The sequence below is a fragment of the Equus przewalskii genome, chromosome 1, assembly GCF_037783145.1.
Source record: "Equus przewalskii isolate Varuska chromosome 1, EquPr2, whole genome shotgun sequence".
Lineage (NCBI taxonomy): Eukaryota > Metazoa > Chordata > Mammalia > Perissodactyla > Equidae > Equus > Equus przewalskii.
In genome coordinates, this window is record NC_091831.1 from 63,881,270 (window position 1) to 63,894,765 (window position 13,496).

The 13,496-nt window shown below is 41.9% G+C and overlaps 1 protein-coding gene and 1 long non-coding RNA gene across 13 annotated transcripts in view; one reads left to right on the plus strand and one right to left on the minus strand.

Moving 5' to 3' along the window:
* Positions 1 to 13,496, plus strand: part of LRMDA (leucine rich melanocyte differentiation associated) — a 1,072,656-nt gene that overhangs the window by 901,251 nt on the left and 157,909 nt on the right. For 3 of the 12 annotated variants that reach the window (XM_070566681.1, XM_070566671.1, XM_070566692.1), the window contains exon 7: positions 5,892 to 6,012. The exons of the other annotated variants lie outside the window; for them this stretch is intronic. In XM_070566681.1, coding sequence (XP_070422782.1) covers positions 5,892 to 6,012 — 121 coding nt within the window. The remainder of the gene's footprint in view (positions 1 to 5,891; positions 6,013 to 13,496) is intronic. 12 annotated transcript variants of the gene reach the window in all.
* Positions 5,798 to 9,779, minus strand: LOC139074770 (uncharacterized). Its single transcript, XR_011524515.1, has 4 exons — positions 9,633 to 9,779; positions 6,635 to 6,832; positions 6,424 to 6,462; positions 5,798 to 5,997 (listed from the first exon to the last, which is right to left on the minus strand). It is a non-coding gene; the product is annotated as an uncharacterized lncRNA (long non-coding RNA).

Genomic DNA, 13,496 nt, shown 5'->3' on the forward strand with positions numbered 1-13,496 from the left:
CACATTGTTGTATAACCATTACCACCATCTATCTCCAGAAGTTTTCATCTTGTAGAACTGAAACTCTCAACCCATTAAACAATAACTCCCATTCTCCTCTTCCCACCAGCCCCAGCAACCACCATTCTATTTTCTGTCTCTATAAATTCGACTATCTAGGTACCTCATATAAATGGAATCATATAGTCTTTGTCATTTTGTGACTGGCTTAATGTACTTAGCATAATATCTTCAAGGTTCATCCATGGAGCATGTGTCAGAATCTCCTTCCTTTTTACTGCTGAATAATAGCACCTTTTATTTGTCTATTCATCCATTGGTGGGTACATAGGTTGCTTTCACCTTTTGGCTACTGTACATAAGGCTGCTATGAACATGGGTGTACAAATATCTCTTTGAAGAACATGTTTTTAATTCTTTTGTATATATACTCAGACTTGAGATTACTGGATCATATGGTAATTCTATTTTTAATTTTTTGAGGAACCATCTTACTGTTTTCCGTAGCAGCTGTACCATTTTACGATCCCACCAATAGTGCGCAAGAGTCTCAGTTTCTCCATCCTCACCAACACTTGTTATTTATTTTATTTCTTAATGATATCTATCCTAATGGTTGAGAAGTGGTATCTCTTTGTGGTTTTGATTTGCATCTTTCTAATTATTAGTGATACTGAACATCTTTTCGTGTACTTATGGGCCATTTGTGTATCTTCTTTGGAGCAATGTGTATGAATTGACTCTGTAGAATGATCCCTCTGGGAGTAAGTAGAATGGTGGGTGGAGGGCAAGATGGTGGCAGGGAGACCAGATAGGAAGTTGTTGCACAAATCCAACCAAGAAATGACAAGCCTTCAATAATGTAACCAATGTAATGGTATGAGGGTAGTGGTGATGGTGAGAACCAGGAGGCAAAATTGAAAGGATTTAGTGACTGACTGTATTGCAGCTGAAATAGAACAAAAAGACGAGGCTACTCCAGGCTGAATGAATGATGGCACCAAGGCTGGTATTCAGCCACTATGCACCAGTATAGCCATCTTGGTTGTTAAAATAATGAAATACATTCATGGAAGCTGCCCCAAAGCTCCCCTGAGTGGCCTTTCATTCCTCTTCCTACCCAGGCCTTTCCCCTGGAACTTCCAAACTTCCGATATGCCCCCCAATTCCCTAATTGAGTTAATGCTGAGCATAGTTGTGGAGGGGTGGTGTACTAGTACGCTGCTCCAGCTCAGTGGCCAGTGTCCATTCTCATTGGTCAGGCCCCCTCTCCACTGATGTTAAGTCTTTTGCATACCTGGGTAGGGTGGTAGTACCATTCACTGGCAGGTGTACCAATGTGGAAAAGATTTTCAAGAGATATGGAAGGGGTTCACCAGAGGTGATAAGTTCCATTTTAGGGCTTGTTTGTACATTCAAGGGGAGATAGTTAGTCTTCTTGGCTCTAGAGAGAGAGACTTAGGAATTTTCAGCATATCATGGTCATAGAATCCAAGAAGTTACCTTCCAAAGGAAACACCTTCTTTCTGCAGTGACTCCACTCTTTGATTAAGTTATCCACAATTTGGCAGCTGTGAAGAGGAATAGAACTCCTAACCAATACTCTGTAGGGGTCATCTGTGCTAGAGATACACATTGGCAGAATGTCATAACATTTCCAGAATTGTAAAAATCCAGGGATCTGGGAAGGAGCATTCTTCTTTTCTACAGCAACTTAAGCTTATTCCACAGAAAGCAGTTTGTTCACTCACACTCCTGGGGTGCCATTAGCTGCAAATGACAAGACTGGGCTTCACTGTGATCATTTGGCACCCTCTCCATGATGAGCAGCCTACAATTTTGCCAAAAGTTGATGAGGCTTAACTTTTTTGTTCTTTTGGGTTTTTTTTTTCAGAACACCGGAAGGGGTGTCAGTCTTGCTGCCCGCAGGATAAGTAAGGATATCCTATGTATTTTATTGGCAATCCTGATAACATTTCCTCCATTGGTGGTTTATGTGTAATAGAGACCAAACTGCAATTTTCTGACCTGCCAAGATCCATTATGTCTGGTAAATATAGTTTATGCTTGACAGAATCCACACTTAGGGTGGAAAGCCATACAAATTAAACTAAGGCTTAGGTTAATTTTTGTTAGTGAAAATTATTCTCCCTTGGTGACCTTATTCCACATGGAATAAAACAACCAGAAAGCTATTCATGCAGTCCCGTCTTCTTTCTTTAATCAAAATAATAAAAGCCTTTGGATTGGCTCAGCTCCTGAGTCTCATCGCTCATGTCTTTCGTGGAACCTAATCTTTTATGGTCATAAAAAGTTCTTCATGTTAATAGATTGGAGGTCAGGTAACAAAACACTTTCTTCAAGATAAGTGTTCTGGTCCACTTTTAGATCTATGCAAATCTTATCTCTGTGGATTTATACAGACTGTACCATCACAAAGTCTCGGTACTTTGGCATAAATGATATTTTAAAAATCTTTCCCCATTGTCTGGGTTATTAAAGTTTAGTTTTAGCTCAGGTTGGTGTCTCAATGTTGAAGTAGTATCAACAGAACTAAAAAAAGGAGAAAAGCCAAACTCTGGTAATACTGACAGTAAGGTAGGAACCATCTCAATTGCTTAGTACGTTTAACTGTCCTTTTTGGTGACGGTTTGTATTAATATATTTAGTTTATATAGCTTGGTCACCATATTATCTTGATAATCCCATCTTCATTCACAATGTAAGAGAAAAGGTAGCACTAGCTACCCCATTTTATGGTTGAGAATTGGAAGGCTTATTAGGTCAAGAGGATGGCTAGAGGATGGCTCTCAAATTTTGTGAGACAGAAGATCACACTGGCCATACCCTCCTCAGACTTGCCATTTATAAACTAACACAGTCAGAATTAATAGGATATTACTAAATGTGATGCGATAGCAGGGAAGTGATAATTTTAATTTAAAAGGGCATTCTCAGAAACCGAAGTTTAAAAACTGGCATTTATAGATGTAGCCACTTGAAGATATAAAGTTATAGGCCATTGGGAGATTCCAATCCATTCTCTGAGAACCTTTACCTTTGGAGGGAAAAAAGTAGAACATAAAAATTGAAATGTCTTAAATCACTCATCTTTTTGCAGACAAGATTCTTCAGTTTTTCATTGGCAATCATATTTTGTCAACTAGTAAAAAGATATTCCATAAATATGAAAATTGCCCTCATAAAGATTCCTCATAGATATCAGGTTGAAGAAGAATGTGTTCCGACCTGAGGTTTAAGAATCTTGCTTTGGTTTGTTCACTCTGGGGTTAGATTATAGCCAGTTATGGCTCCTTGGATGAAGACCCTGTGTTATTTCTCAGAGTTAGCTCACCTAGCTTCATGGTGGACAGCTGTGTAACTCTTCACAACAAACTAAAAGGAAGATCACTACCACTACCACCACCACCACCACCACCGCTTCTGCTCAACTACTGTTAATATTCTTATTAATTTTAGGAAGGGAGGGTCTCATTATAAACCTTAATCTGCTCTCTTTTTGTATGTTAGTAGTTGGTTGAGTGAGAGTGTGCCCAGGCATGCATTAATCACTGGAAGGGCATAAAGGCCTAATCTCCCCAAGGGGTTTCTCCCATTGTCATTTCTGAGACATGTTAGGCATTACCCACATGGCATACAAAATGAAATTCAAATCAAACAATGAGAGAGATGTGATTCATCTCTTTTATGCCTTCTTTTGGGCTTAATTCCCAGAACTAGAGCAAATCTAAGAAGAGAAGTGGGTTTTTGAGTTCCGACATGCTTCTTCTAAACTCTCCACTTAGAGCTAGCATAGCCCCCTGACCTTGAAAAGATGAATAGGTCCACATCACTGAGATTAAATAAGGGACCATAGAAGAACAACTGCAGGAGGAGCAAGCAAGTGCAATCTCTTCTGGGGTGAAGTGCAACCAACCTGAATGAATCAAACTGTATTTCTAGTCCATAATCAGCTGCAAACTTTCAGAGCTCCTGCTCGATTATGCCACCCCACTGTATCCTTGGCTGGCTCTCATAATTACCATATTATTGCTGCTTTTTAATATAATATGCATCTTTGGAATCACAGCCCAACTATCTCAGCTGGAACTCCTCCTGTCGTTTTTTTAGCAGACAAGTGTAGTCATTGACCCCCTGCCCAGTCAAAATGGGTGATCAGGATGGGAATGAAATACAGACTTGGCTCATCAAAGGGCAGCTTTGGAGTCACTTCTATGCCACAAACATTGTCACCCCATAATGATGACTGTAGTCACCGATGAGTACATTTGAATTCATTCCCAAAGGCATACTGTCTCCCTACCACATGAATTAGAGCCATGCGTGTTCTTTTGCTTGTGTGTTCTTTTTCTTTTCTTTTCTCTTGGGTGTTCAGGTCAGATTCCCATGTTATTTTCCCTGAATCTAAGACTTACATAAGATTATTCAAGACAGATTGTCAAATTCTTTGAAAACTCTCTTTGTAGCTCTAAATCTCCTATGGTGCCTGGCAGTCAATAATTATTTGTCGCATGAATAGATGAGTATTTTCTAACACTTACAGGCAATCAAGAAATAATTATTTTCCTAAAATAGTGTGAAAACATGATGTTCAATTGACTTAGTACAAATAAAATATAAACCATGTAACTGTAAGAGCATCATACAATAGTAGCACTAACAGCATTTTATTATTTAACTTTATGTTTTTTGTGCTGCCTGATACAAAAAGTTCCCTGTGAGACGAGAAGAATGGAACCCAATTTGTAGATTGGGATTGATGAGTCAGTTGAGAACCTTAGCATCCTACCATGGCCTGTGTTTTTTCCCCTGGAAGTCATGGGCATTTCTGATTGAAGATGATGGCTAGAAGCTGTCATGTTTGAAGGGCTAGAAAAAGAGAGAATTCTATACTCCTTGTGACTTGATTAACACACGCTCCTATTGGTATCCACCTTCCTTGTTGATTATTGTCATTGAGGAACCACTGGAGAATAATATGGCTGTCAATATACAACACAATAGCATCACCAGATACATGGTTTTTGAGTATTTTTTACTCAGTCTACCTGCTTTTCTGGAAAATGTAATCCCGACTCATGTTGCTTTAAAGATCAGACAAGGAAAAAGAAATAGCCTGGGTTTCCTGTCCCAGATGATTAAAATAAAACCAGAAACACTGCATGGTGTGGAGTGGTCAGGGGAGAAGGGGGAGTGGACAGAAATAAGGGCACCATTATTCTTTGTCTCTTCTTTTCCCTGGGGGAAGTATTGGCACCCAAATATTCAACAGTAGGAAGACATTTGGAAAGTGGCCTAGCCAAAGGATCTGTGGTAATCAGGAGTCATAAATCAGATATGAGAGGAAGAGACCATATGGTGGGGGGAGAAAGTGACAATGCAGTTCTTTCATCTGTACCTGTTCAAATGTGCTGTCTTACCCAGGAGAGTAAGGAGCCCCATCCCACCCTTTCTATCCCCTATAGAACCTTTGAGAATGTCAGATGAAATACCTTGCTCTTTTCTAAACACTTCTGAACCAGCAAGATGTCAGTGACCTGGAGGGAATTGGAGTGAGAGCCAGAGAAATGATTAAAGAGCTGGGGACGCTGATGAGCCAGTGGGTGTTTCCTCTCTGCACCTCTGGAACTCACTTATGAGAAGACGGTCAAATAACTGGATATGTGTTGTTTGGCCCAGGACAGACAAGAAGGTATGGGCTAACTTGTCTCCAATTAAGTTGCCAACAGCCAATAAATTATTATGTCTTTTCCCCTCCAAATGGACTGTCAGTATATATTTTTAAAAGTTTTATTGAAAATAGTTACCTCAAATTTATTTGCACTCATTTCCCAGAGTGCCTGAGTAATCACAGACTCTCATTGCTGCAGGCCCCATGAGTTTTAAAGCAGCCTCCACTGCTCCACATGACTCCACTTTACGCAGAAAAATTGCTTCTGGAGACAGAGATGGGCCTCCTCTTTTTCCCCAACTTGTCTGGAGATCAAGAAGGTGAGATTGAAACCTCTTTCATTGGACACATATTACCTCCCATGCTTATTTCTGCCTCCCCTTTTGGATGTGTGAGCAAAATCATTTTATTAAACCATTTGTCAGGGGGCAGATGGGAAACCTGTCTTTCCCATTAGTCACCAGACAGTGATCCCATCAGCAGTGCAGGGAGTTGGTCAAGCTATTGCAACCAACCAGATCAGAGTAGGGAAAGAGACAGTGCTTTGCTCAGTCATCACAAGGTCCCAGGCAGCTCCCCTGGAGACCTTGAACTGATGAGGCCCTGTTTTTATTGGCCACCGTTAGGTTGAGATCCTTCATCTGAGCTTCAGAGCCAGTGAGGGCTGTGGAGCTGTGTGTTCGGCCAGGGAAGGGGAGCAGGGGCCACGAGCATTGGGAGGCTTTTCGTACCTTGCCCTTGACACTCCATGTCCATGTTTAATTAATTTCCTAAATTTGTGGGAAAAAAGATGAAATAAATAAGGTCAACTGACCACTCTATAATTTGTTTCTGAAGTTTGGCTGGACATAAAGGTCCACCTTCCCAACCCCACAACATAATTTATTTTACAATTCCCTCTCGGCATCAGGTCTGGGCTAACCTTGAGTTTAGAGGCTATACCTTCAGTTCCTGGCGCTGGTGGTCACAGTGTGTCCTTTCTTGGCAGTGGCTGTGGGCCCAGCAAAACAGACCTCTGAAGGCAAGTGGATTAATCATTCTGAAGGCATGCTTGCCTCCACAGTTCCCCTGCAAGAAGTCTGAGAACCGGGGAGAGAAAACTCTTGTAGTTCACAAGCAGCAGAGAGAGTTGTTTGAAGACTCACAAAAAGAAGGGGGAAAAAAAGAATGAGGCTTTTAAATTGTGTATGCTGGAGTTTTCACTAAACCGAAAAGTATTACAGAAAAATATATTGCCGCTCCTATAGTAGAAACTGTGATGAGTCCAACCTTTTTATTACAATCAGGTTTTCTCTAAATATATTATGCCCCGCAGGTCAAAATGATTTACTTCTCTATTTTGAGACATCTGAGTTCTATTCTACTGCTGCCAGTATGTTTTCAGCTGTGCCAAAACTGAGCAGGTCTGCGGTTCCTTTGTAACATCAAAACGGAGACATTTATCATTGAGATTTATCATGGGACAGCCTGCCAGATGGTTTCGGTATTTTAAAGGTGAACTGTTTGGGTCTTGATTAGCTCATGCGGACTTCTAGCTAAAGACAACTCTATCAGCTGCTCCATGGAAAGACACTGGCTTCCCTTTACCCAGCCCCCTCCCTCTGTTCTTCTAGTAATGCCGAAAATATTAATGTAATGGCAGATGTGGCGTAGATTGTCATTTCAGAAAGAAAACCAAGCCATAACCAATTCCACTGATTGCATTCTAATTATAATGTGACCTCCTGTTGCTTTGCATAGAGGCAGTATTCATTTCAGTACACCACTGTAAAACTTGCCGAGTCAACGACCCTCAAAGGAGCAATTGTAAGATTTAAGCTTGGATTTTTTTGCTCATACCGAAGACCTTTATTCTGCCAAGCCTCGGCTGATTGGGCCAGAAAGAATGCATTTGATTATATAGACTAAACTTATTGGCAACAGAACTTTTGTGCTTTGAAATGCTTTTCATTCGAATTACATTCAAACATTCAATCAACATTGATTATGATATGGATTGGCAATGGGGAATGCCTTGGGTTTTTGGTCTGGCTTAAAAGTTTGCTCAGTTCTGCACTGTGAAGGCAGCTGAATTTCCTTATCCTTAAACTTGAGTTTTCCACAAGAGGAAGGTTTCTGTGGGGAGGCCAGGGTTTTCTTATTCCCATCTGCTTCAGTATCCCAAGATCATTTCTTTATTTGGAGATTTGGGGGCTTTAGGGCTTCCAAATTTAATTAATGTCTGAGAGCTATGAAGTATGTGTGCATATTTGTGTGTGTGTTAGATACAGTGGGTCTTTGATTTTGTACATGAATAGCTAGGAGAATGCATTTAGACTCAGATTTTAGGCCAGGAATTTGGTACCCTGGAAGGGACTTGAGCAGTGGGTGAGGATTTGATAAGCAAAGATTCTAGTTAGAACTGCCATATGTGTGACATAGGGCAAGCCCCACTTTTCTGATCTGCAGAATGAAATAATAATAATAGATGGTCTTAGGTTTAATTCTTAATGTAGGTGATTTGGAAATATTAAGAAGCAATCTAAACTTAAAGTCCTCTTATTGTTTAAAAGTCAGTGTATTATGTGTATTTGTTGGGAGCCTTTGCCTGTAGCTAGACCTCTGTCTCTAGAAAAATCCTGTCAAGCCCAGTATTCCAACTATTTGACTCTTGGCAGATCTTACAGACATCCTCAAGTTTTTGTTTTGACTTGAAATTTCTCTTCTCACCCTTCCAGATTCCAGCCTGGAAGTGAGGCTGGAATTCCCACAAGAGGAGGTGGCTTGCAAGGGCTTCCTCATTCTAAGCTTTCGTTAGCTGTTTCATCATAGCTCGAGATAGCTGCATCTTCTTTATCCCCAATCACGTGCCATCAGCTGTCACCTGTGTGCAGGTGACTCTCAAATATAGATGTCTAGCTTCAATAGCTTTCCTGGAATTCAACATTTCCAAGTATATGGTCGCCTTGCATGGTATTCTAGAATCTGAAATTCAATGTGTTCTCTTCTTCCCACCAAGAAAATTGCAACTGGCCTCTCCTCCTCTGTTCTCTCTTTCTCTTAATTACTCTTCTAATTCCAGTCACTTGAGTTCAAATCTTGTGATCTTCTTTTACTTTCTCCCTTGCCCTTACCACCCACCTAGAACTCATTGACAAGGCCTATGTACTATCAATTCTACCACTGAGAATGAGCTTGTAAATATCCATTCTCCCTGTACTTATTCCTTTCACTTTGGGCCTAATTATTTCCCTCCTAGCCTACGTAGCAGCATCTTTGATGGTTTCTCACCTTTGGTCTCTACACCAATCTATTCCCTCTTACCGCAGTATGGTAGGCAACTTCTAAGATGACCCTCATGATACCTTTTTCCTAGTACTCACACCCATGTGAAATCCCCACCCCTTGTGTTTGGCCAGGGCTTGTGACTTGCTTGTAACCACGGATTATGGAAAAGTTGATGGGATGTCACTTCCATGACTACGCTGCATGAGACTGTGACTTCTACCTTCCTAGAAAACTCTCTCTCTCTCTCTTCCTGCCTTGATGAAGCAAGATACCATGTTAGGGAGGCCCATCAAGCAACTAAGGGTAGTCTCTGGCTGACAGTGAGGGACTGTGGCCCTCCACACAGGGAACTGAATGCTGCTAACAACCACATGAGCTTGAAAGCTTCCCCAGTTGAACCTCACATGAGACCCTAGCCTTGGCTGATAACTTGATAGCAGCCTTGTGAGATACTTGAAGCAGAGAGGAGGAACCAGTTAAGCTGCACCTAGATTCCTGACCCACAGAAACTCTGAGGCAATAAATATGTGTTGTTTGAAAATCTGTCAAGTTTGTGGTAATTTGTTACAGTTACTCATAATGAATGTAGCAAGGCAGCCAGATTACCACCTGACAATGTCAATTCTTAAAAAAGTGGCTTCAAGATTCTCTGTATTCATCTTGAACTACCTACCCAAGCTGCTTTCCAGCTCTCTTTCCTGAGGACCGTTACCTCTTTACTGTATGTAATTCTGGCTTTCCTCCTTTTACCTTCTGTTGACATTGTCACCATTTCCTGGGTTCTCTTTATGACTAAACCCCATATCTTTTTTAGAGGCCCACTTAAATGCCACCTCTTTCATAAAACTTTTGTGATCCCCGTAGTGATATAGATCTCTGAGCTGCCATTGTTCTGTACCTTAGGTCACTTTTCATTGTTTGCCTCACAGAGGAGTTGTTTGAGGGCATTGTCTTAGTTCTACTACTGGACTGCAGATTTTATGAAGAAGGAGGCTGCTCCTGATTCATTTCTGTGTGCCCTCAGAACTCCCAGTGTAATGACTTGTGGATGGTATGCTCTCAAGGAAGAGTTATTCATTAATGAAAAGCAAGCCAGCTTGCCCACAAGATAGGCAAAATGGAAGTGGTTTGTGGAATTATGGCTTATTTACTTGCTGTTCTTTCATTCATTCTTTCACTCCCTACCACATACTAGGCGTTGTCCTAGAGATCGGAGATAAGACTGGACTCATGAGCACTGTGCTTAGATGGGGGCTCTGTGCTTGGGGTTTAATGTTCTGTGGTCACCATTTTGAAATTCTTTTTTTTCTTTGAGGAAGATTAGCCCTGAGCTAACTACTGCCAATCCTCCTCTTTTTGCTGAGGAAGACTGGCCCTGAGCTAAGATCCGTGCCCATCTTCCTCTACTTTATCCACAGGACGCCTACCACAGCATGGCTTTTGCCAAGTGGTGCCATGTCCGCACCCGGGATCCAAACTGGCGAACCTCAGGCCACCGAGAAGCTGAACGTGCGAACTTAACTGCTGCGCCACCAGGCTGGCCCCTGAAATTCTTGATAATTTTGTCTTAGGATCTGTAATTTGTAAGTGAAGTCCAATAGGACAGTGGGGTATGTGCTGGAGGCTCAGAGAATCCTTCCAAGCCTCCCTTCCTCCCTGGACTGGGTTCTCAACCGTTCATTCCTTTTGGTCTCTAACACTGGTGGGGACTGAGCATAGACATGAGGAGAGTCAGGGTTGGGTGCACATGCTCTGTGCGCCAAGTCACAGAGTAGGGGCCCTTGGCATCTGTGAGGGTTTGTACTTGCCCCATAATTGGAACACAATATTAAATAGCAAATAAAAAATACTGTGACATATTGAGAGAGAGAGACCATATAGGAAAAGAAAAAGCTTTTCTCTTGCTTTTTGAACAAGGGGCTCACATTTTTATTTGTACTGGACCCTGTGAATGACGTAACAGTGCTCCTGACTTGGGACATACTGGAACACCAGACAGGCAACAGTCCAGCTCTAACAGGGGAAGACAATAAGCAATGGGCAATAAGCAAGATAACTTCAGAGAGTCATGCTATGAAGAGAATAAAATGAAATGATGTGCTGACGAGTACCTGAGTGTGGCCTGGGGAATACATTACCTTAAAAAAGATGATTAGGGAAACTTCTCTGAGAAAGTGACAATTGAGCTGACATCTGAAGGAGGAAAAAGGCTAGGCCACGCAAGGAACATGGGACAGTGTCCAGGAAAGTGCTAGGTCAAAATCCATGGGACTGGAACAAGTTTAGAATGATCAAGGGACAGACACAAAAGCCAGTGCGAGAGGAGCCTCATGACCTAATGGAGGAGTGGAGGGAGAATGGGGTTGTTTACAAAGGTAGGATGCAGCCTAGTCCTTGAATGCCTTGCTGGCCATGGTGAGGACACAGGTTACTTCTGATCCTGCCCAGGTCTGTGGGCCTGTATTTTCTCAGCTAAGAATCACTAAGGAGGAGTTTTACTGCAGTGGGCTTTTCCTGTGGTTTTTACCTTAATTCAATTCCTTCTTCTGTATCAACATAGCTATTTTAGATTCTTTAAAATGGAGATATTTTGCGCGAAGATATGTAACTTAGAAAGAATATAATCATCTGTGGGTCAGGGAATTTGGAGTTCCTGGAGAAAGTTTTGCAAATGGGACTCTTTATTTTCCTTCCCCACAGAAACTCAAGAACTGTCGGATTTGTTCCAAAGGGCACAAATTGGCACCTCAAGGCCCAAGTCTGGGACCCAGAAGTGTTTTATTTGCTCTGCATGTTGCCCTTAACCAAACAGGAGTGTCCCTCCAAGGGCTCTGTAGCCCCCAGAGAGCTCTTTCCTCATTTCTCCTGTTGGCTCCTGCTTGCTCCTCTTCCATGCATACCTGGACCCATCTTTTTAATTGTTTCTCATTTAAAAATAATACTCCATAATATATTGCAGACCTAGGAATGTTGGCATGTAGCTGGATCATGCAGTCAAATACCCACAAGAATCAGAGCCCCTGTAATAGTTTCTCCTCATCCTCTTTGCCAGCCTCTTCTCTTTACTGATCTTGGAAGTCAGAGGTGGGGAAAGAAAGGCAAGAGGGCCAAGAGTCCTATTCCTGTGCCCCTGGGTGCAGCTGTCTGCTGTCCCATTGTGTAGGCCCTACATACATGATAATCCAGGAGGCTCCTTAGGGCTGCCGGTAGTCACTTGCTCCCTGCCTGAAGGCTCTTCCTTTTAAGATTTGGGGCTTTGACTGAGAAGGAAATTAAGTAATTTTGTTATTTTTCCTTGATTATGCTGAAATTATTAATCTTCAAAGATAAGTACTCTTTAGTGCATAATAAGTTAGAATTGTTGATAATTTTAATTTTGAAGAGTTTGAGCTTTCTGTCAGCCAAGTAATTAAAGGGGTGGGACCGGGATTCTATTTTGTTTATGATGGTTGTGCTTCTGGTAAGAACTCTTCTCTGTGTGGTAAAAATACCTTCGTTCTAGGCCCCTGCTGCAGTGAAATGGTTAATTAAATCAAGTAAAGTAGTCCACTGGCTTGTGAAGAGTTCTCTTTTCCTAATTTTCCCCCTGGCCTTCAGTCTTTTCCTTACCATACTCCCATTGTTTTGGAAAATCTGGACACCCTGACCAGACCCCGCTCTCCATTGATTGAATTGATCCAGGGGGTCTGGGTCACTCTGTGCCCAGGGAAGAGGCTCCACTCCTTTCCCTCTTCTGCAACTGCCCCCGTCACCCAATTGCCCATGGGCCACCGTTTTTTAAAACCTTCTTGTATAAACTGATGTTGGACTGAAAAAATCGAACAAGAAGAAAAGAGAAAGAGAAAATGGAAAACTAATGATTCAAGAAATCACATAGCACAAGATAATTCTATTTTGAAATCACAGCAGTGGCACCCAGAGGCGGACGCTCCACAAATTACTAGTGAAAACCCTTTGATGTATCCAGTTGTAAGAAAGCCCAAGGCACTTTTTTATTATTATTATGAGTGCCTCACATTCCCCGAAAGAAGTATTTAGCAGCTATTTTTAAATGTCTGTATGTGAGCAAGCTAAAAAGAAAATAAAAAAAGATCCCTAAAAAATCTCCAATCCCAAATGTGCTTATTTGATTGCTGGCTTTTACTTACAATAAAAGCTAAGTTCTTACAATGGTATTTGTAGTCTGCTGAGACCTCCCCCACCTCATCTGCCCCGTTTCTCCCGTTGCTTACACAGCTGAAGCCACGCTCCCCTCCTTACTCTTCCTGAGCACCCTGGGAAACATGCTCCCCACTTAGCCCATGCCCATGCTGGATTCCTTGCCTAGGTCTCTTCCCCAGATATCTGAGTGACTCATTCCCTCTCTTCCCTCAGGTGTTTCCTCCTATGTGTCCTTGTCACAGAGGCTTTCCCTTACCATGCCATATAAAACTACAGCTTCCTACTTTGGACATGGTAAAAGGGACTTTGCAGGAATGATTGACTTAAGGGTTTTGAGATGAGGAGATTATCCTGGATTATCCAGGTGGGCCCAACG